The following is a 23955-nucleotide window of genomic DNA, read 5'->3' as shown; positions in this document are numbered from 1 at the left end:
TCGATTAAATGGTGCACCTGGAATGTCACGGGGAGTAATTCACCAATCAAAAGGAAGAAAATATTATCAAACCTCAAGAAAGAAAGGGTTGATATAGTTCTCCTATAAGAGACACATTTATTGGATAAAGAACATCTGAAATTACGACAGGGAAGAGATTATTTTCTGTTCTCTCTTTCTGTGCAGGGAAAAACATTTTGGTAAACTGGGTGGCTGAGGGCCCTCATGGACTTTCAAGTTGGCACAGAATAATTATGGAATATACTCCCCCTGACTTCCTGACAAATATGGTGCACCAGGAGAAAAACCAAATTATTCCACAAAATATGGCAGCCCTTCTTGAATTACACAAATACCGATATCTCGGTCATCCTTTATTTAATTGAGAGGGTGAACCTGGCTGGTCCGGGGCCCCCTGGGAGAGGAATCCCGCATGAATACGGGTTTTGTTGTGATCTGATGTTAACACATTCCGAGCATGTATATCACTGCTCAATTTCTGTGTTATCCGTTGTTTTTTTTTTCTCTTGAATAATGTAAGAATTTTAATCATACACTCTGATTAGTTGTAAGTTAGATGAGTAGTTAGTTGAGTTTTTTTTTCTCTTGGTATTTCTGTTTTCTTGTTTGATAGATTTTGGTTATCATTTATTTAAGATTTAACTGTATATCAATGTTTATAGCTGAAAATGTGTTGCTGGAAAAGTGCAGCAGGTCAGGCAGCATCCAGGGAACAGGATTTTCAGCTCTGATCTCCAGCATCTGCAGACCTCACTTTCTTATCAATGTTTATACTTGGGTTTTTTTTTAGTTTTCTTTTGTAAACTTGTAAAAACATGTTAAGTTTTCAATAAAGTTGTTGGAGAGAATCCTGACGGACAGGATGTACATGTATTTGGAAAGGCAAGGACTGATTAGGGATAGTCAACATAGCTTTCTACGTTGGAAATCATGTCTCACAAACTTGACTGAATTTTTTGAAGAAGTAACAAAGAGGATTGATGAGGGGAGAGCGATAGATGTGATCTATATGGACTTCAGTAAGGCATTCGACAAGGTTCCCCATGGGAGACAGGTTAGCAAGGTTAGATCTCACAGAATACAGGGAGAACTTGCCATTTGGATACAGAACTGGCTCAAAGGTAGAAGACAGAGGGTGGTGTGTTTTTCAGACTGGTGGCCTGTGACCAGTGGAGTGCCACAAGGATTGGTGCTGGGACCTCTACTTTTTGTCATTTACATAAATTATTTGAATGCGAGCATAAGAGGTACAGTTAGTAAGTTTACAGGTCACACCAAAATTGGAGATGTAGTGGAAAGCGAAGAAGGTTACCTCAGATTACAACAGGATCTTGACTAGATGGGCCAATGGGCTGAGAAGTGACAAATGGAGTTTAATTCAGATAAATGCGAGATGCTGCATTTTGGGAAAGCAAATTTTAGCAGGACTTATACACTTAATGGTAAGGTCCTAGGAAGTGTTGCTGAACAAAGACCTTGGAGTGCAGGTTCATAGCTGCTTGAAAATGAAGTCGCAGGTAGATAAGATAGTGAAGAAGGCGTTTGGTATGCTTTCTTTTATTGGTCAGAGTACTGAGTACAGGAGTTGAGATGTCATGTTGTGGCTGTACAGGACATTGGTTAGGCCACTGTTGGAATATTGTGTGCAATTCTGGTCTCCTTCCTATCGGAAAGATGTTGTGAAACTTGAAAGGGTTCAGGAAAGATTTACAAGGATGTTACCAGAGTTGGAGAATTTGAGCTATAGGGAGAGGATGAACAGGCTGGGGCTGTTTTTCCTGGAGCGTTCGAGATTGAGGGGTGACCTTATTGAGGTTTACAAAATTATGAGGGGCATGGATAGGATAAATAGACAAAGTCTTTTCCCTGGGGTCAGGGAGTCCAGAACTAGAGGGCATAGGTTTAGGGTGAGAGGAGAAAGATATAAAAGAGACCTAAGGGGTAACTTTTTCACACAGAGGGTGGTACGTGCATGGAATGAGTTGCCAGAGGAAGTGGTGGAAGCTGGTACAATTTGCAACATTTAAAAGGCATTTGGATGGGTATATGAATAGGAAGGGTTTGGAGGGATATGGGACTAGATCAATTTGGGATATCTGGTCGGCATGGACAAGTTGGACCGAAGAGACTGTTTCCATGCTGTATATGTCTATAGTTCTATGATTTGTCTGGCTAGTATGCAAAACAATATATTTCACTGTAATGTGATGCATGTGATAATTATAAATGAAATCAAGTCAAATGAGTTAATACGAGAAAGAAAGGTGGCAAGAGAAAGTGTTATTCAATGTAGATATAATTTCAAAAATATTCAACTGTGTGGTCAGGCATAGGTTGCAAATATTGTCAGCCTGCAGTATTGGAGTTGTAAAGCCACCCAGGAATATCCTTGTCTCATTCAAAGTATTACAACTGAATGAAGAGTCCACAATAGTTATAATGTCACCTGCTGTCTGAACTAACCTTAGCTTTTAGTACTTCCTTCTCACAGTCAGTGCTGTGCTGGCCATCTCTAGGGTGATTACGGTGTTCTCCCAAAGTAGTCTCAAGTATCTCATTCCTCATCGTCAGCTCTTCGAGATCCTGTTGCAGTCTGTGCAACTTCCGTTGCAGATCATGGTTCTTAGAGTCTAACCGATTAATCTCATGGTGGCACCTAGAATATACAACAGACGACAAATGTTGTGCCTTTGCAATTTCAAATATTCATGCTTCTTCCTATGAAAGTGTTAATTCTTGCTTTGACAGATTCATTAACATTGTAGAAATCTCCCACAGGTAGCTCTTCTATATAGTTGATCTTAAAGATTGAGGACAAAATTTAATGCCTGCCCTGAAATCAGTTTGGAGCTGGAAAGGGGCATTTAATTGGGCAGGAGGATTCCAGGAGTGTTTAGGCTGGAGTTGGAAGACTTGTGGACAATTTTTCTACCTTGCTGCAAAGTGAGGCTCTTAGTAGGGCAATTAGTGCTGACTTCAGGCCTCATCCAACAGTTGTTGGTAGTTAAGCAGAGGTGGTCAGGACCTCCTGTGAGAAGCTCAAAATGTGATACCAGTTATATTTGCTGGTGGGTTTCTGTGGGTGGGGTTCCTCACTCAAAGGTACCCTGGCCTGTTCACAGCTTGGTGTCCATTCCCCTCACCCATGGCATCACCTGTGCTCACTTACCTTTAGGGCGAGTCCCTGAGCGATCCTGGGTCTCTTGCTGAGTACACCACCTGCAAAGGCCACCACTCTCCAGGTTATGTTGCCGGCAGTGAGCAGCTTTTACTCTAGATAGAAGAGAAGATTTCCTCGGGTAACAACAGGGAAGGCCTGTTGCTGACCACTTAAAATGCAATTCAAAACAGCAGGCCTTATCCAGAGAAGGCAATGTAAGGATTTTGCTGCCTCTCCAGCTGTTGGGTGAAACCCCCATTAACATTACTCAGGTTATTAACAAGATGTTCAACTGTGGGGGAACGGCCAAGCGTGATCTTATTTCTGCAGGCATTTACACGCATGCACTTTAACAGTGATCATGAATTGTGACCAGGATGGAGAACCCAAATTAATTTTTCACTAAACTCCAAAGTACCAGCCAAGATCAGGTGCGGAACTCAAGAACCATGGCTACAAAAAGAGTTGATAACCTTTGTGGTGAAGGATATCCAAAAGCATGTTTAATAAAGATTGGTGTTTACATAATTTGGAGGTGCTGGTGTTGGACCGGGGTGTACAGTTAAAAATCACACAATGGCACGGTGGCGCAGTGGTTAGCACTGCTGCCTCACAGCGCCAGAGACCCGGGTTCAATTCCCGATTGGGCCGAAGGGCCTGTTTCCACACTGTAAGTAATCTAAAAAAAAAAAACCAGGTTAAGGTCCAACAGATTTATCAGGAGCAGCGCTCCAAAAGCAAGTGCTTCCAATTAAACCTGTTGGACTATAACCTGGTGTTGTGTGGTGTTTACATAGTAATTTATCATATCTTAGAAACTTCGCAAAATGTTTCTTCATAGAATATACTGCTTTGAAGTCCAATAACTGTTGTGATGCAGAGAAATACAACATCCATGCACACCAGAAGAGCACATAGTGAAACAAATGATCAATTATCTGAAGGATTCTGACGTCCCAAATGACAGCATCTCTCATACTCATGGAAGATATTTTTGGATGCAGTAATTAGAGAGTTATAGAGTCTGTGACAGTTGCACGTTTCCTAAGCTTAATGCTGAACAATACACATTCTCTGAAAGCTGTACTGTGATTGCTGAATGCTCTTTATCTGGGACTATGATCTATCTGCATTTCCAAAGACAGTAACATTAGCAATGGAGGTTCTGGAACCAGCTTGTCTACATGTCATAAATGAATCAAATAACATAGTACAGAGACATTGAATACCCTACAGCATGCAGAATTAAATTATCACATTCCAGACAAGACAGAATAAACTTTATTTGAAATCTAGTCCAACTCATTTATGGTGCACAAAATGCAACATTTGTGGAAGAGGAAAACACTTATGCTTTCCCCTCCCCCAAAATGATCTGTTCACAAACCTTTTGTGGAGTAACTCCGATTTTGGATGGTGACTGTCATGGCCTGAATCCAAGAGTAATGAGTCCTGTTCCATATCTGCTACAGGACATTCCTGGAGTAAAGGAGAGAGAGATCAATAAAATTTGGATGGCAAACTGTACTGTACTTACAAGTGTAATGTGAACAGCTCAGCTCATTCAGTCCATCAACTAAAGCTGCTCCTTCTTGCTTTTCCTATATCCTGGTAACTTTCTCTGCCTCAAATATTGAATCAATTTTACCTCCACCTTGGTAACAACCTGTTAGGGGGAAAGGTCACTTAGGCAAAACTTTATAGTTGGCTGTGGGGGGCCTATGGAGTGTTGCAGCTCTGAGTGGTCTTCCACAAGAGAGGGCAGGTGCATACTGCATATGCACAAGGCACTGAAATAAGAACAAACAGTGTCCTGGCAGTAATTAATCTAGGATGAGAGATCATTACCTCAAACATGGGAGGATCCATTAAAATCTAAGACAGTTGGTCATGCTGCTCACTTCCCCAACCACTGCCTGATGTAAAGTATTCCATAATCTACTTAAAACATTCTATGTTTTCACCAACTAAATAACAAAAAGAAACAGTCTGTCTACATTCAAACAATTATGCTTACATAATTTAAAATATTCTTAAATCTCTTCTTACCTTTCCCTTCTCCTGAATTTACCATATTTATATACTTCGATGAATTGCTGCATGCACACAAGCAACCCCAAGGAAGCAGGTGATCTGAGTACTGAGGGTCTGGGTAGGCCACCATAGCAGAATGTCAAATACCCTACTTCCAAAACACAAGTCCTGATCACCAGGGACGGGGATGAGGCTGGAGCCAAGCTAAGCAGTTAGATTTAACTAACACTGACCTTATTTTGCCTCTGGTGATGCACATTCCAAGTTGACCTAGGTGAAGCAGGTTGCTATTCCGCCAGGGATTTCCTCACTACCTAACCTGCTTTGTGGATAGGTTGTTAGGGAGGGATGAGGAGGCAGGGATATGTGGACATGTATCAGGCTCAGTCTTAGGGTTGACAAAGACTCCTCTTCTCCCATATGTGTGCCCCTTCGTTCACTATCTCCCAAATGGGACACATGAACACATCCAGACATATTTCCTGTACAGAATGGAAGGATAACCTAGCCCCAGCCTCTTATCCCCATAGTGTTATGACAGACATTCCATCCCTTGGTTTCTCTCCACTTGACCTGCGAGCAGATGTCTTGCTGAATTAAACTACTCATATTTTCACAGCTCCTTCACAAAGAGACGATGTTCTTCCTGCAATTTGCTGGTGATGGGATTATTTCTGAACTTATCATTGGTAAATGTGAGATCACAGTTGTGTTAATTGGAGAAACAAGTGAAGTGTCATAAAATAAAGACTGAAAACATAGAATGAAACAACCCCACCGCAGACTTGACTGTAGACTTAGCAAAGGCCAAGAATGAAACCTGATACCTAACTAGCCTGTGCATTAGCAGACCATGCACTTTGATACTAAGCCATGTTGGAACACATGCTTATTTCATCCCTTACCTTACTAGTTGAACGTGAAGATGAAGGCATCTTGTGCTTCTTACGAACAGCTGGCACAGGAATCTCTTTTATTGGTTGTGACTGGGAACCCACTTGTTGGGCTGGTTCCTCCTCAGGTAGAATGAGGAAAGGTTAAAAAAGTGATGAGAAGAGACAACAACTATTACAGATCACTCTGCTATAACGCGACGGTTGTGTTCCTCTACAACCTCGTGCTATACAAAATTGCGCTGTAGAAGATTGCTAATGGAAAATTGCTATGACTACTCAGTAAAAAGTTTGCGTTATCCAAACAATGTCCACAATACATCAATCATCTTATAGCCAATCGCACTGACAAAACGCACATTATAGCAGAACAACCTGGACTGCGTGGAAAAGATAGAAGCAATCTACTACAGATGCAGAAAATTTGAAATTAAAACAAAGAATGCTGGAAATACTCAGCGCCTCAGGCTTAATGAAAAAACGGACTTAGTCCTTCAGGTATAGATGATTTTTCATCAGAAGTCATCTTGACTTGAAATGAAACTGGATTTTCATCCTTGTGGCAAATAGCAGGAATCAGGAAAGGTTCTAGCTTGGTGCCGCCAAGGATGAGATTTTCATTGTGTCTGTTGGGTGCAAGCTACAGTTGGGTCAGCTGAGCTGAGAAAATGATCACAAGTAACCCAATGTCTGCTTTCCTTGCTTGAAATTTTGTCCCAATTACAATAAAACAGAAAGACTCTAATGTCCTCACTCCCCACTAGTTCGTCGTGTCCCACCCACCCACGATAGCCTAGCATGATCATTGTGACAGGCTATGGCATCACTCAATCAAGAATTACAGAAACATGTTTGGCAGAGAACCCAGACATCCATTATTCTGCAGAAACACTCGAGCCTACATCTTTAAAATTAATTCCCAAAAATCCCAGTTGTTTAGTCTGTTGCTGTCTGGCTTCCTGAGAATTTCCAGCATTATTATTGAATGACAAAGTTGTGGCTTAGTAAATTCAGAGTTGAGACTTTTCACTGTGATTAAAGAGTGATTATTCATAGTATCAAAACAGCCTCGTGCACGCAGACTCAGCCAGTAAAGTCAGCTGGCTGCAACAGGCCATTTCACCATGCCAGGGTGCATTTGAGTATGCGCCATTAATGCCACCGGGCTGGAGGTGAGGAGGAAGCAAACTACTGATGAAGACGAGCCTCTTCTCCCTGATGGTAACTGCAGAGTAGGACCCCTCAGGAACTATACTCACCCTGAACCATCATCACCTTACTGACCAGCCCTCTTCCACCTACCTTACTGGCCTGTGGAGGGGCCCCAGGAGGCTGAGACCAGGGCCAGGGCTGCTAATACTTCCCCACAGCATAAACTGGCATGCCAACTTTTCAAATAGCTGTTGCTTTCTGTCACTTTCGAATTATGTTGCATTCCTCTTTGTGCACGTACACTCTTGGTCTCACCTAGAGGTGGTGTTTGCAGCATTCGCAAATCGACCACCGTTTTTACATTGAGTTAATCAGCAAACCTAACTCCACCATAACCCTACCAAACATCCCACCTCCATGCCCGGATAATCAGCTTGAAAATTCCACAATGATATACTCTTTCTAAGCTCAGTCTGCAAAGCAGCCGTATTCCACAAGCAACTCAACAGCCAGTTCGCTCAAAAAGCATAGCACTTTGTTGATCCCACTTAATTCCATGCTGAACTAACCAAATACCTAACTCCAATGTGAGCCCACTAGTCACCCAACTCCATGCTGAATCCAGCAGCCATCCTCCTCTACCCTGAGCCCATCAGTTTGGCTACTTTGTTGAAACCTAACCATAACAATAGTTAAAACCTAACCATAACATACAGCAGTTGAAACTTTATTGCTGGAACAGCACAGCAGGTCAGGCAGCATCCAGGGAACAGGAGATTCGACGTTTCGGGCACAGGCCCTTCTTCAGGAATGAGGGCCTGTGCCTGAAACGTCGAATCTCCTGTTCCCTGGATGCTGCCTGACCTGCTGTGCTGTTCCAGCAATAAAGTTTCAACTTTGATCTCCAGCATCTGCAGACCTCACTTTCTCCTCGAAGATTTCAACCTACTGCGAATCCTCTTACAAGCATAACATACAGCAGGACTACAAGGGAGGAAACAGAGACTATGAACTAGCTGACATCATATAAACTCAAATTTGCTTCAGACTTTTTCAGTATTTACCTTATTTTCTGGTTTCAGCTGATTCATTTTATTTTGCAGACTACTGGGTTGTTGTGCCTGTGCTGGCTGGGCTTTTTGAAGGTTTTCAACCTATTGAGACACAACATAAAACAGTGTAGACTGTTATTGAAACACATGTTGAAATGAAGAGGAAAATAGGAGGATATAAAAGAGATAAAACAAGTGCAAGAGTGAGAGGAAATGCGACAGAATGAGAAGGAGAATTGAGAGAAACGAAGATGACACAAGAGCTAATGTTCAATGACTCCCCGTAATGTTGAAGGAATAATTAATAGGTACATCAGGTGTGTCTCAAATAATTATAACGTGACAGACTGCCTAAATCTGAGAGGTTCAAATTTACACATGACAGTGTCATGACAATAATTTATGCAGTGGTGAGAATTCATGCAAGATTGTTGTTTCATGGTTTCATTGAGGTTATTAAAAGAAACTGCAATTGCTGGAGCAAGTTAAATTGCTGGAATAAGCCATTTTATAGGTATTGACTTAGTCTTTAGTGAGATATTTATGCTGCTGAGCATACATTCCATGAAAGAACTACAAATTAAGCCTGATAAGGTGCATATAAGAGCAATGCAAATAATTCACTTCCAATAATTAGAGGACATCGTACCCATCAACTTGTCTATGAGCAAAATCTCAAACTGCGTAATGTGCTATGCAATATTGCTCCTGCTCTGGACAACAGTAGAAATAGTTAATTTGTATGCAAAAATATGGGCTTTCATCACTGCTGAGTTCTTGGATAAAACATGGAGAGCATCAAGGCATTATGTAAGTCCACGTGATATCAAATTTAATTCAGGATATTTGGTACCTTATCAAAGAGGCTCATGTGAAGAACCATACTTGCCAAATGTGTGTAAAATTTCACACAGACTCCAAGCATCCATTTGAGGTAAACAAGGCGTCTCGTACCTCCAGTGTATGTGTCTAATGTTGAAGGTGCTGAGAAAAATCTTCAAAAATGTAACTCTGTTACTCCCTCCACTGATGCTCCTGGGCCTGATGAGGTTATTCAAATGTTTTTTGCTTTTATTAATAAAGAAAATTAGATATTCAAACAGAATTTGGAATGTATTCGGTATTGGTTGGGAGGAAAGCAATGGTAAATATGCACTGACAAAAATCCTTGGAGACGACACTGGTGAGGCTAAAGCAAGGCTGATTGCTGGAGGGTTTGAAGAGTGATTGGGCGATATAGCTGTTGGAGTCAACTCTCCCACAGCTGGAAAAGAAACTTTGAAGATCTTTTTGCCATATGTTCATGAGAGTATCAATTGTCATAAAAGCCACTTTTCATCACTGAGTGATGTTTCCTGGATAAATTACCTTTTGCAGAGATTTGCTTTGATGAAAATAACTGATGTTCAGCTAAAAGCAGATCCTACAAGGTCAATGGTACCATAAAGGAAAGTTTCCAACCATCTTTGTGGTATATGTTGATGACTTCAAATAGGAAGGCAATGTGGAATTTAATAAATGTGTTATCAATTAAAATTATTGGTGTAGGATTTAAAATTAGGAATCAGATATGTAGGGCATTTAAACATATTGAGCTGAAAATGTGTTGCTGGAAAAGCGCAGCAGGTCAGGCAGCATCCAAAGAGCAGGAGAATCGATGTTTCGGGCATGAGCCCTTCTTCAGGAAGGGCTCATGCCTGAAACGTCGATTCTCCTGCTCCTTGGATGCTGCCTGACCTGCTGCGCTTTTCCAGCAACACATTTTCAGCTCTGATCTCCAGCATCTGCAGTCCTCACTTTTTCCCATTTAAACATATTGTATATATTAAGGTCTAGAATAATTTTAATTTATAAAAAATACTTTGAGAGTGTTAGTCACATCTCTGTTAATTATTTTAGACTCTCATTATAAACTTATGTTATATCAAATAAAGAGATTGAATAATTGCAAATTTGATCAATTGAATTAGTTTGGCACTCAGATTGCAGTAGGTGTTAGTTTTGATGTGTTCAAGTTAAGAACTACGATAAAACAGCTTAACAGGCAAGAAAATCTGAAAGGCAAGTAAAATGCTTAAAGAAAAGACCAGAGAAGTATACACTTGAGCTGCCATGCTTAATTGACACAAAGACTATGAACTTAGTCATTTTTAGTGAATGCTGCACACGTTAATTTTTGTGATGGATATTCTAGTTCAGCTAGTTTCATAATATCTCATTTGGGTTAAAATAAGTAATGTCTTTTAGCTTATGAAGCTCGGTGACTGAAAAGGGTTGTCTTTCATACTTTGGCTGGAGAAACACTGGCTCATGTGGATGTTTTGTATATCGAATTCCATTTTCATTTCAAATAGTTTGCAAGACTGTATAACGGGTGTACTGAAGATTGCTGCATCTGTCACAGAGATAATCATCTACTGTGGGCTGAAGTGCATTTTAGGAAAATTGAGTGAGAACATGTCAGGGATTGATTTTGCTAGTTTGAAGCAAATGTTGGAAAGAAAGGAAAGCTTTAAAATTAAATGCGTGGAAGCAAGTCATCAATACTGTGATTGTTTTGCAAAAAGAAAGGCATATATTATTATTTCTATGTAACTTAAAAACAATCCCAGTATTTTCCACATTTGCTATAATTCTGCTACTGTGGGATCTGGGCTATATTTATGATACATAATTCATTATAAGACTTTTTGCAATCACCAACAAGAAATGAAATTGTTACACTTACTTTTTCGCAAATATGGGAAGCAATTGTGCTTAAAGTAAAATCCCAAACTATTGTAGTTATACAGCACCCAGAAAGTGGAATATAGGGCTGGATTTTACCGTTTCTTTTAATTCATTAGCAGGATGTGGGCATTGTTGGCTGGGCCAGCATTCATAAATGCCCAGAACACAGCTAAGAGTCAACCATGTTGATGTCGGTCTGTAGTCACTTGTAGAACTGACCAGGTAACCATGAATGATTTCCTTTGCTAAAGGACATGACCCAGATGGGTTTCTCCTGACAATCAACAATGGTTTAATGGTTATCGTAATTCCAGATTTTTATTGAATTCAAATTCCACCATCTGCCATGGCAGAATTTGAACCCAACTCCCCAGAACATTACCTGAGTTTTCAGATTTATAGTGCAGTGCTAATTCCCGGCAATCTGACGGAAATATTGCTTATGAGCTCAGGGACTCAGAAACCTGCCGTACCAACATGCCAGCTCACTGCCACTGTATGAACTGCTGTTTATAATGAAGGATGCTTGATTTGGTGTTTTAGAGGGAAATTACTCCATGGTCTCACCAGAAGAGCCTGCTGTAGTTAGCAGATATTGTTCATTGCATATTAGCAATTTGTTACACGTTACATTAACATGATGGACATTGTTACATAGACTTGCATAGGCCTGGTTGTTAGGTCTCACTTCTTTGAGATTCTAAGCTGTTCTACTTACAAGTCAATGTGTCATAGAGTCATAGAGTTGCACAGCATGGAAACAGACCCTTCAGTCCAACTCATCCATGCTGACCAGATATCCCAACATAATCTAGTCCCATTAGCCAGCACTTGGCCAATATCCCTCGAAACCCTTATTAATATACCCATCCAGATGCCTTTTAAATGTTGCAATTGTACTAGCCTTCACCACTTCCTCTGGCAGCCCATTCCATACATGCACCAACCTCTGTGTGAAAAAGTTGCCCCTTAGGTCCCTTTTATATCTTTCCCCTCTCTCCCTAAACCTGGTTCCCTCTAGTTCTGGACTCCCCCACCCCAGGGAAAAGACTTTGTCTGTTTACCCTATCAATGTCACTCATGATTTTATAAACTTCTATAAGGTCACCCCTCAGCCTCCGAAGCTCCAGGGAAAACAGTTCCAGCTTATTATAGCTCAAATCCTCCAAACCTGGCAACATGCTTGTAAATCTTTTCTGAACCCTTTCAAGTTTCACAACATCCTTCCAATAGGAAGGAGACCAGAATTGCATGCAATATTCCAAAAATAGCCTAACTGATGTCCTGTATAGCCGCAACATGTCCTCCCCTATACTCAATACTCTGACCAATAAAGGAAAGCATACCAAATGTCGTCTTCACTATCCTATCTACCTGCGACTCTTCTTTCAAGGAGCTATGCACCTGCACTCCAAGGTCTCTTTGTTCAGCAACACTCCCTAGGACCTTACCATTAAGTGTATAAGTCGTGCTAAGATTTGCTTTTCCAAAATGCAGCACCTCACATTTATCTGAATTAAACTCCATCTACCACTCCTCAGCCCATGGACCCGTCTGATCAAGATCCTGTGTAATCTGAGGTAACCTTCTTCGCTGTCCACTACACCTCTAATTTGGTGTCATCTGCAAACTTACTAACTATACCTCCTATGTTCACATCATCACACTGGCAGGTGCTTATACTATTCCTTCAGTATTAACAATTTCAGACTCTTTCAGACCTATATACCACAGAGTCAGCTGTGATGCAGCGATATTATGCAAGGAGCACCCTTAATTGAAACAAAATGAAGCTTCTGTCACTATCTGGGAGGAAATTCCACCCAAGTGAGCTGCTGGCCGGTATGATTGGGAACTGGGAACTATTGAACCTCCAATAAATTCCCAAGGAAGAAGAGTCTTGAAGTCAGGACTCAAAAGTAAATCTGGTCTTCTGGGCCTGGCTGGGACAGTGGGGTTGGGTGGTGGGGAAACAATGGGAAGGCCACCTTCTGTATTTTGAGACCCCAACTTTAAATACTGCAGTGGGTGGCTGTTAAATTCAGCTCATAATGTCTCCTAGGATGTGAATTCAGAAGAAAATTGTACATTAATAGGAAATTTAGCTAATCTAGCTAATCATTAACATGAAGCTACAACTTTCCAACTATACATCTGAATATTTCTTTGGAGTTTTGTACCAGCCAGGGAACAGTGTTAATCTCTCTTTACATCCTGAAAAGGAGTTTGGTGAGCTGATATTTTCAGAGTTATGCAATATAGTTTATATCCATAACATTACTTTAAATTAATTTACAATTATTTAATAAGACAAAAGAAACCAAATTCAAAGCAATAAGAGATACATTTAGAACAAGTACCAGGAAATTCTTCATATATAGTGTAATGACAAAATCCTTTGAGCTGTTTCAATGGATAAATTTAAGTGGCCTAATGGTCTTTATCTGATATAGTCTCATGACCTTGAAATAGTATTTATGATTATTAGTCTTGCCACTTTGAATTAGCCTTATAGTTATCTTCTCTGCACCAATTTTAGTTTGTATTTTCCTCCTGTGAATCAGTACCAGAATTGAATACAATTTTCAAGCTGTGACCTGACCAGAAGACAATGCAGCTTCAGCACAATGGTCTTAATCCCATATTTCTTGTCCTCACACCACATTTCTCACTTTCTCCTGATTTAACCATCTCTCATTTATCCATCTTTCTATTTCCACACACCTATCCTCTATTTCACCTTGCTAAGAATGTGGCCTGGACACCAAAAGAATTTTTTTAAATTCAACATTTTTCAGAATGGAAACTTGGAACAGGATACCTCACCGAATTGATGGGCATCATAATGCACACACCAGTAAATATTTGAATGAGGGATCCTTTGTGTGTTTTGCACTTTACGCCGTGTACAATTGTGTAGTTTGTGCTGTCCATGTAGCACCCTTGGTCCTGGAGAAATGCTATCTCATTTTTACTGTATCAGTTGTATATGATAGAAATGACAAGTGAAAAGCTACTCTACTCTACTTCAGTGGGTTTCCCATTGGGAGCCCTGTTGCGGACATCTTGCCACAAAGACCTTATTATTGCATTCATGGACTTGGGGCCTTTGTAATTAGTTCATCCTCACTACCATTCCTGTTGGATCTTTAAAAAGTCTTGAATCTTCTTTGATAACCTCTTGTCGTAATACTGCTGTACTTCTTATTCTTTGTACATCAGCTTCTACAGCATCATATTTCTAGTTCCTTCTTTGTTATCTAAGTGACAGTCCTTTATAAAATATTCAGATTCCTGTATTCCTCCCCTCTGTACTGTTGTAGAATTTGTATTATGTACTTGCCTTCCTCAGTATTGTCTTATCAGGCCTTATTAAGGTGGCAGTTCTTTCCTGAGATATTATCCTAGATGCTTCATAGTATGTTATTAAAAGTTTTCTATTTATTATCAAGTTAGATTGTCTTGAATATTATCCAGTATTAGCTCCTCTTATATTGAAACTGGTTCTTTTAAAGATTTTGTAATGATTTGCAGATCATCTTATCCTGATCATGGGAATAATTTGGAAAGAAACTACTGTATTGTATCTTTTATGGGGTAATTATATAAACATTTAAAGCACAGAAAGATGCAGTTTAGCAGAATAAATTTAGAATAATCTAGAAAGTACTGAGACAGGCACGATGGGTTAAATTCCATAATTCTCTGCTGTAAGCTTCTATGACCTTGTGTCAAAATGGTGCTTGTAACGATGTCAACTGGGTGGATCTTATAGAATATGAGTTCCCCGATTAGAGTCATAGAATCATAGAGGTCTACAGCATGAAAATTGGCCCTTCACCTCCAACATGTCCATGCCGCCCAGTTTTCACAATCAATCCAGTCCCGTTTGCCTGCATTTGATCCATATCCCTCCTTACCTAGCCCATCCATGTACCTATTCAAATGTTTCTTAAATGACAAAATTGTACTCGCTTCCAACCGTTGGCAGCCCGTTCCATTCTCTCACCACCTTCAGTGTGAAAAAGTTGCCCCTCTGGACCTTTTTGTATCACTCACTTCTCACCTTAAACCTATGTCCTCTAGTTTTAGATTCCCCTACCATGGGGAAAAGATGTTGGCTATCTACCTTATCTATGCCTCTCATGATTTCATAAATCTCAATAAGGTCATTTCTTAGTCTCCTGTAATCCAAGGAGAGAATATATTCTCTGCTGTTCAAGGTTCAAGCCTGCTAAAATGTGCCTTCCTTCGTTGTAAGGCATCATCTTACTCCTGTTGCAACCTCTTTTTTCAAATATTATTTAATTCCCAACACATGGGCAAAGAATTTGCAACGTTAACATTGAACATTAACCCCAAATAAAATTAAGGAAAATGAACCGAGACCACAGCCATGCAGTTGTAATCAATCATACAGTTTTGACCATATTAGGCATCAGCAAGAGATGATGGGGCTAGATTGTGAGTTTATCTTTTTTTAAGGGATCAATTACAAGAAATTGGGAGTTTAATTGCGATCAAATCGTTTACATTGTTCAGGGCTGCAGAACTAGAAAATTTACTCGTGGAAAGCTTTTATGTTATGGGTGGCACAGTGACTCAGTGGTTAGCACTGCTGCCTCACCAGCGCCAGGTACCCAGGTTCGATTCCTGCCTTGGGCAACTGTCTGTGTGGAGTTTGCACATTCTCCCTGTGTCTGCATGGGTTTCCTCTATGTGCTCCGGTTTCCTCCCATAATCCAAAGATGTGCAGGTCAGGTAAATTGGCCATGCTAAATTGTCCATAGTGTTAGGTGCATTAGTCAGGGGCAAATATAGGGTAGGGGAATGGGTCTGGGTGGGTTACCTTTCAGAGGGTTGGTGTGGACTTGTTGGGCCAAAGGGCCTGTAGGGAATCTAAGGTTATACAGTTGTTGCACTCATCCTTTTTGTACAAGCCCAGAATAGTACTGTCTGAGCGTAATACAATTTTCATATAAATTATATAATGTCCCTGCTGTTATAAAAGGCATGATTCACTTTAAAATAAATCAACAAAATCATTTAATTCAAACGCATCATGATAAGGTAAGCATAAACTTTCCTTTCCTGTTCTCGGCTCCAGAGTCAAATTCTTTTCCTGTTTAATTCTGATGGATGATGCCAGGAAATGGGGGTCAGAGGCAAAAGCAAGGTCCAGCTTTCAAAGACCATACTCATGCCCACCATCTGTGCCACCAATTGCCACCAACTTATCTCAATTGGAGGCCAATCACCAAACCCTGCAGGTATGGTATCCCATGGCAGCATTGTCTCCCTGTACCCCTCCGCCATTCCCGGAGACATTGGAAGAGTTGGCCAGAAGAGGAAATTAAGTTAGATTAGATTGGATTCCCTACAGTGTGGAAACAGGCCCTTCAGTCCAACAGTCCACACCGACCCTCCGAACAGCAACCCACCCAGACCCATTCCCCTACATTTACCTAACACTACGGGCAATTGAGCATGGCCAATTCACCTAACCTACACATCTTTGGACTATGGGAAGAAACCGGAGCACCCGGAGGAAACCCACACAGACATGGGGAGAACGTGCAAACTCCACGCAGACAGTTGCCCGAGGCAGGAATTGAACCTAGGTCTCTGGCGCTGTGAGGTAGCAGTGCTAACTACTGAGCCACCGTGCCAATAATTGGGCAAGTGTAGTAAAAACTCATCCCCTTTCTCTCTGCTTCTGCTGGGTGAATTTCTTGAAGCACCAGCAATTAATGGTCACATAAGAGCCTCTACTCACCACCTGCTTCTCTGGTGGGTTAGAAATGTGGCTAGCTGACATCTGGAGGTGGAATGTTCCCATCTGTGCTGTGGCAAAGCTCATGGTGAGTATGGTAACAAAATAAGGTGAGAATGAAAAAACATTAGAATCTAGACATTGCGGTAAACTCCCTCAAATCTTAAATGGTGTCTTCAGAGTCTGGTTCAATCGGGGAGCCTTGGCTGACAGTTAAGAACAGGAGCGTCAGACATCCTATTCACTCTGAGAGCTGGCTCTGACAGGGTTGGATCACTGTCAAGGACTCTCCACGTGTAAATAAGGGGTGACAGGATACCAGTCTCTTGTAGTTATTTCTGTTCTGAAGAAAGAAAAGCACACTCCTGAAGAAATTCTCTTGCAACAGCTGTCTTTGAGTCGAGATAAGCGTTTCTGGCATCATGCCATTATTTGGGAAGCTTTACTCAATTAATCCTGTCATCAAAGACTGGGCCCACAATGTGGAAAGAATGCGTTATTTTTTCCCAGCAAATGACATTGGGGCTGATGAAAAGCAACACGCAATTCTCCTGACAGCTTGTTAACCCGCAGCTTTTTTGATCGTTAGGAGCCTAACTTTCCCTGAGGCACCAGATACAAAATCCTTTCAAGACTTGGTACATTTACTTGAGGAAGAACCCAAGCCTCCTCTAATTCAGAGATGCTATTGGTTTTATTCGGCAATTCGGGAACAGGGGAATCCATATCAGGATATTTGACTAGCTTAAGACAACTGTCAGAGGCATGAAACTTTGGTTTAACTCTTAATGAGACACTGAGAGGCCACTTGAGGCCATGTGAGATTAATCATGTAACCATGCAAAAATGCCAACTAGCTGAAGCCCAATTGGACATTAGAACAGGCATTACAACTGGCTTTATCAACTGGAAATTGTGACAAGTGGAGCATATAAGTTGCAGGGTATTCCAATGGAAGTAGACACCCTTGCCAGTCTGACTGAGCTTGGAGAACACCACAAGTGAGGCAATTGCATAGCCTCACTCATGACATATCCTGAACAGAGGGACTTTCAGTCAGGACCACAGCAAAACCAAAGCCTCAGCCAAACGGTTAAAATTTTCTTCAGGGTCTGGGCCAGTAAGCCATTGCAGTTGCTGCCAGTATGCAGACTCGCGACAGCAAAAGTATCCCAACCGACCTAAATGGAGTAAGAGAACACATGGGTCAGTATCCAGGAGACTGCACATCCTGGAAAGTCCATCAACATAGATTCAGAGTCATAGAGATGTACAGCACGGAAACAGACCCTTCGGTCCAACCCGTCCATGCCGACCAGATATCCCAACCCAGTCTAGTCCTACCTGCCAGCACTTGGCCCATATCCTTCTAAATCCTTCCTATTCGTATACCCATCCAAATGCCTTATAAATGTTGCAATTGCACCAGCCTCCACCACTTCCTCTGGCAGCTCATTCCATACATGTACCACCCTTTGCGTGAAAAAGTTGCCCCTTAGGTCTCTTTTATATCTTACCCCTTTCACCCTAAACCTATACCTCTAGTTCTGGACTCCCCCGCCTCAAGGAAAAGACTTTGTTTATTTATCCTCATCTGGTTAAATGGTCACCTGGTTCTAATGCTGGTCGATACCAGTGCTGTCATTTTGGTGATCACAGAATCAGTCTTTAACAAAATTCAGTCTGGACTCCAACTCTTATGTTTGTGCAAGACTTCAACTAGACTGAGAATGTATACTGGGGACCTTTACAGATTAAGGGCACAACTTTGGTTCCAGTTAAGAAACAGCTGGTTCAGTTACCACTGATTGTAGCAAAAGGCTCGGGTCCAAACTTGATGGGACAAAATTAGTTGAGAAAGATTCACCGAGATTGGCTGAGTGAAGTCCTAATTAAATACCCAGAAACTTTTCAGGAAGGTCTAGGAACTATCAAAGGAGCCAATGCCACCTTCCATGTTCACCAGAAAGCAAATTCCATGATTCTGCTCCCCCGACCCCATACTATTTGCCTTATGGGCAAAAGTAGAAGCAGAAAACAGAAGGCTGAAAAGCAAAGGAATCATCAAACCAGTCCAGTTTTCAGAATGGGCAACAGATTGTGTAACTCGATGATCGGTTTGCCTTTATGGGGATTTTAAATGAACTGTAAACTGCTTTTTGCAGATCAGCAAATAGCAAATCCCTCGCATAGAGGATTTATACACAAAACTGGTAGGGGGGGCTGTCCTTCACGAAGCTGAACATGTGCCATTCATATTTGCAATTGTGGTTAGATAAGGATTCCAGAAGTATGTTACAATTAATATCCATTAGAGATTGTACCAATATATGGGACTGCCATTTGGGTATTGTCAGCCTGTGTAATTTTTCAGTGCACGATAGAGAACATTTTACAAGGTCAAGTCCAGGCCCCCATTTATTTAGATGACATGCTAATAACAGTGAAGACCAATAAAGAGCACTTAGAGATCTTGGACATAGTCCTTAGACATTTATCTCAGGCTGGCGTATGCCTCAGATGGGAAAAATGTGTGTCTCAGGAAGCCCAAGTGACCTACTTTGGCTACAGAGTCAAGACCAGGTTACACCAATTGGAAGATAGCAAGAAAGACAGTTTATTTCAGGGGACAAAGTTTAGCTTAGGGAATGGCCATGCATGAGGCATGGCTGACGCAAGGTGATGTATAAAGTTCAGGTAGGTGCAATGGTCCTGAACAAGCACATGGACCACGTGAAAGCTGCAAACTCACAAATGGTTGGGAACAAAACATGCGCGCTCCTCAACAGTCTTCCCAACTGTTCCAGAACCCATGGGTCCTCCCTCTCCATCAAGCATTGAAGAAACCTCACAATCTGAGATGGATACAGTGGATATTGCCACCTTGATGCCTTTGTCGCCTGATGGATAGAATGAATTTCTTCCGAGACACTCTGGGCGCAAGAGCTGAGCTACCACCCATATCAAAGACAAAGTTGGAGGAACCTGACCCAGTGCTAAAACATTCCTGGAGGAGCTATGGCCTATGTCCTCGGATCCAGAAGTTGAGGGATGGAGTGATTGTAAAGAGGTCAACCAGATTTGGGCTATTAATCAGGTCCAAACAGGGAGCCCTAGCTGACAGATAAGATCAGGAGTGTCAGATATCTGGTTCATGCTGAGAGCTGGCTCTGAGCGAGCTGATTCAGTGTCAAGGACTCTCCATATGTAAGTAAAGGGTGACTCAGTGATGGGTTATCAGCCTCTGTGGAGTTATTTCAGTGACCCCATCACTTAGGTATTTTGTTTCCATTTCTGATTAGCTATCTGGGCAATTAACATTATATCAAGTCAAAATCTAAATGATCTTTCATTTTATCATTATTCTGCCAATTAAGACAGCAGCCATTACATCCACTGGTTCATAAACTAGTACACATGGGCATTGCTAATCAAATTAAATCAACTAAATCACCCACAAATATAATGCTTCAGCTGGGATATATTTTCTCACTTCTTCACACAGTAACCCACTTTTACTTTTGCTTTGAATCAGTGTCTATATAAAACATGCAAAATTATCCTCTGTTTGTTTTATGTTGCTATAGAAGTCAATTCAGATTAACTAGTTGAGAAGTATATCCACCGATTCCTTTCACTTTCCTTAAGTCATTCACACTTACAGCAACACTCCCAAGTTTGGCCTTGTGCATACTGAACTATTTCTATCAATGCATTGGACAGCAACAATTGTCATAGCGGTGCACTCCCCTATTTGTTAAAGCCTCTACATTCATATGCCTGATCTTTAATTGGTTATATCTGTTCATTATGGCACTTCTTCCTTCACTGATTCTTGTTCATCTATGATTATTTCGATCTCTGCTTTGCCCTTCTCTCTGCCTCACAAGAGTTCAACTCTACCAATGTCCTATTTATCCTGTTCTGCAAAGATTTTGTCACCAAATGGTTATAGGAAATATCCTGTCCTTCTGAACATTTCCCCCAGCACTGCTCCTAAACTTCCCATCACGTCTTTAATATAAAGCTCCCCTTTCTGCACCATCACCTCAGCCACTCTTGGATGCATCGTTGACATCTTTAGCTTTTTTCCACCAAATTGGTTTAATACAGACCACAATCCTGACATCTCTAAAATCTCTCTGTAAGATGAAGGTGAAAAGAAATGTTTTTTCTCTCAAATGGTCATAGGTCTGTGGAACTCCTTTCCCCAGAGAGTGTGGAGGCAAGGTCATTGAATAGTTTTAAGATGGAGATAGTATTTTGATCAGTAAATGAATAAGAGTACTGTGAGATATGCAGGAAATGGAGATTAGACCACAGTCAAATCAGCAATGATTTTATCCAGGGATGGCTTAAGGGGCTGGAGGCCAACTCCATCTCCTGATTCATATGTTTGTATATTCATATAAGACATCTAGCCTGCTCTTTTCTGTGTCACTGGTTCTGAAAGAACCACAATTTGTGACCATGCCTCTCCCTTTCCAATAGGCAAACAACATGCACCTTTGGAGCCAAATGCTAGTCAGAGTCAGCAACTTCAGGAAATAAAGGGAGTGAATGGGCAAAGAATGTTTTTTTTTAAGAAAACAAACAAGTCTAAGTTAACAATTTTTTTTCTTATGCTTCCCAATGGGGATAGTGGTGAGTCAATCCCTTGTCACTCTTACGCACCTTTTCTCAGCCAATTCTGGTTGTTTTCATTATTTCCACTGGAATCATGTCAAATTGGTGAAAATAGCCATAAATATTCTACCCATTTGATTAGCATCACCTGTGCAAGGAAATACCAGTGGAAATAAAATCATATTTCCACTGAGGCCACGTCACAATGGCAGTGACATCACAGTACAATTGTTATATATCTCCATGAGTGGCACTGACACAGTGGTTTTTTTTTAGATTAGATTACATTACAGTGTGGAAACAGGCCCTTCGGCCCAACAAGTCCACACTGACCCGCCGCAGCGCAACCCACCCATACCCCTACATTTACCCCTTACCTAACACTATGGGCAATTTAGCATGGCCAATTCACCTTACCTGCACATCTTTGGACTGTGGGAGGAAACCGGAGCACCCGGAGGAAACCCACGCAGACACGGGGAGAACGTGCAAACTCCACACAGTCAGTCGCCTGAAGCGGGAATTGAACCCGGGTCTCTGGCGCTGTGAGGCAGCAGTGCTAACCACTGTGCCACCGTGCCGTGCTCAATCTGAAGGACAAAGTCTTCTAACTCAAGGAAAGAGCACAATGACTACTCGAAACATTTTCATCAGCATACAGCAACAGAAATAACTTAATACAGAAATCTGATGATCTGAGGATCCCACAAAAGTCCTTTCCAGAGCCCCACTTTAAAACTATGGATGTGATTTGCCCCTCTTCCTGGGGGTGGTGAGAAAGATGGCAAGGAGGACCATGGGTAAATTTTTCAACTCACCAATTAATGGCCACTTAAGGGCCTCAATCATCTGCTTTGCAGGTGGGCAAGAAAGATGTCTAGTTGACTGGGTAACCATGGCAACCTGCCTGGATGTTGAAGAGGGAGCCTCCAATTGCTCCAATTTGGGGGCAATCAGAGGCACAAAGAAGAGGCAGGAGTGTGGCCTTTGAAAACCAAACCCCTGCCCTTGCTACTGATCCCCTGAATGCCATCTCCCCACAAACCTGTGAGATGAAGATATAAGGAATTTATTCTCGCCACTGAATGCTCTGCAAGTAACCTTGACCTGATGGACCTTGGAACCCAGAAGCTCCGGGCCTCCACTTGGGCAGGAGCATCTGTAGGTATAGGCAGCCAGTGTCAAGGCCTTAATGAGCTGATTGATAGGTGATCCAGTGAATTATCTCACCAGTGGAGGGCAAAATGTTAGTTGCCACTTAACATGCTCACCCTCACACTCTGGGGTAGAAAAAAAAAGCAATCGCTTCCTATGTCATGACCATTGCGTGATATTATATGACTCTAATAAAGTTTAAATTCATACTACTGAGCTGATAGAGCAAAATATTCTTTAACAATATTAGGAATTCTACATATCCGTTATTTAAATTTTTGATGACTTTAGCTTTCTTATTCCCCTACTCTCCTGAAGATGCTGCTTCATGTTAAGTTGCTGACCCACTGGCACCAACTATCTTTTGTTATCATATCCATCAAATCTCTGTTTTGAAATAGTCTTATCATTGAGAATTAGTAGGCTACTTGGGTGAGACAGATGTCACACCTCACCCCAATTTTGACCTTGCCGGATATTCAGCGCTCAGGACAGAATTTCCCAGATGGTGGACTGGCTCTCCCCAATGTACAGAATTTCAGTAGGATACACATCCATGTCAATAATAGTTATTTAATGCTCCTTGGGAGTGTTAATCAGCGAATGGCAGAATGTTCGCCTCTCACTCAGAAGTTCCATCTCCAAGATCTGCCAGCATATCTGCGTTGTGGTAGGCCAGGAATGGGACTACAAGCAGTGCCCACAACCTAACTCCTGGAGTACAGTGTAGGCAGTATCGGGATGGCACTCTTGGGCCTGAGAGAGGGGGAAGATAGTGGGAAAAGTAAGATAGGATTCAAAGTTTGTGCGAAGATTTGTAGCTCGGGTGCTCGTTGTTGTGGTTCTGTTCGCCAAGCTGGAAGTTTTTGTTGCAAACGTTTCGTCCCCTGGCTAGGCGACTTCATCAGTGCTTGGGAGCCTCCTGCGAAGCGCTTCTTTGATTTTTCCTCCGGTGTTTATAGTGGTCTGTCCCTGCCGCTTCCGGTTGTCAGTTTCAGCTGTCCGCTGTAGTGGTTGGTATATTGGGTCCAGGTCGATGTGTTTGTTGATGGAGTTTGTGGATGAATGCCATGCCTCTAGGAATTCCCTGGTTGTTCTCTGTCTGGCTTGCCCTACGATAGTAGTGTTGTCCCAGTCGAATTCATGTTGCTTGTTGTCTGCGTGTGTGGCTACTAAGGATAGCTGGTCGTGTCATTTCGTAGCTAGTTGATGTTCATGAATGCGGATTGTTAGCTGTCTTCCTGTTTGTCCTATATAGTGTTTTGTGCAGTCCTTGCATGGTATTTTGTACCCTACATTAGTTTTGCTCATGTTGGGTATCGGGTCCTTCGTTCTGGTGAGTTGTTGTCTGAGCGTGGC

At 41.6% G+C, this 23955-nt stretch overlaps 1 protein-coding gene across 8 annotated transcripts in view; it reads right to left on the bottom strand.

Annotated features, from left to right (window-relative positions):
• Positions 1–23955, bottom strand: part of ccdc30 (coiled-coil domain containing 30) — a 158648-nt gene that overhangs the window by 91365 nt on the left and 43328 nt on the right. For 7 of the 8 annotated variants that reach the window (XM_043675686.1, XM_043675692.1, XM_043675693.1 and 4 more), the window contains 4 exons: positions 8325–8414; positions 6121–6231; positions 4569–4660; positions 2485–2677 (listed from right to left, as the gene is read on the bottom strand). In XM_043675686.1, the coding sequence (XP_043531621.1) occupies positions 2485–2677; positions 4569–4660; positions 6121–6231; positions 8325–8414 (486 nt within the window). The remainder of the gene's footprint in view (positions 1–2484; positions 2678–4568; positions 4661–6120; positions 6232–8324; positions 8415–23955) is intronic. The other variant, XM_043675687.1, reaches the window with a different exon arrangement.

Source organism: Chiloscyllium plagiosum, chromosome 34 (assembly GCF_004010195.1).
Source record: "Chiloscyllium plagiosum isolate BGI_BamShark_2017 chromosome 34, ASM401019v2, whole genome shotgun sequence".
NCBI classification, from domain to species: Eukaryota; Metazoa; Chordata; class Chondrichthyes; order Orectolobiformes; family Hemiscylliidae; genus Chiloscyllium; species Chiloscyllium plagiosum.
Note: the sequence above shows the minus strand (reverse complement) of the source record. Positions and strands in the feature narration are given on the sequence as shown.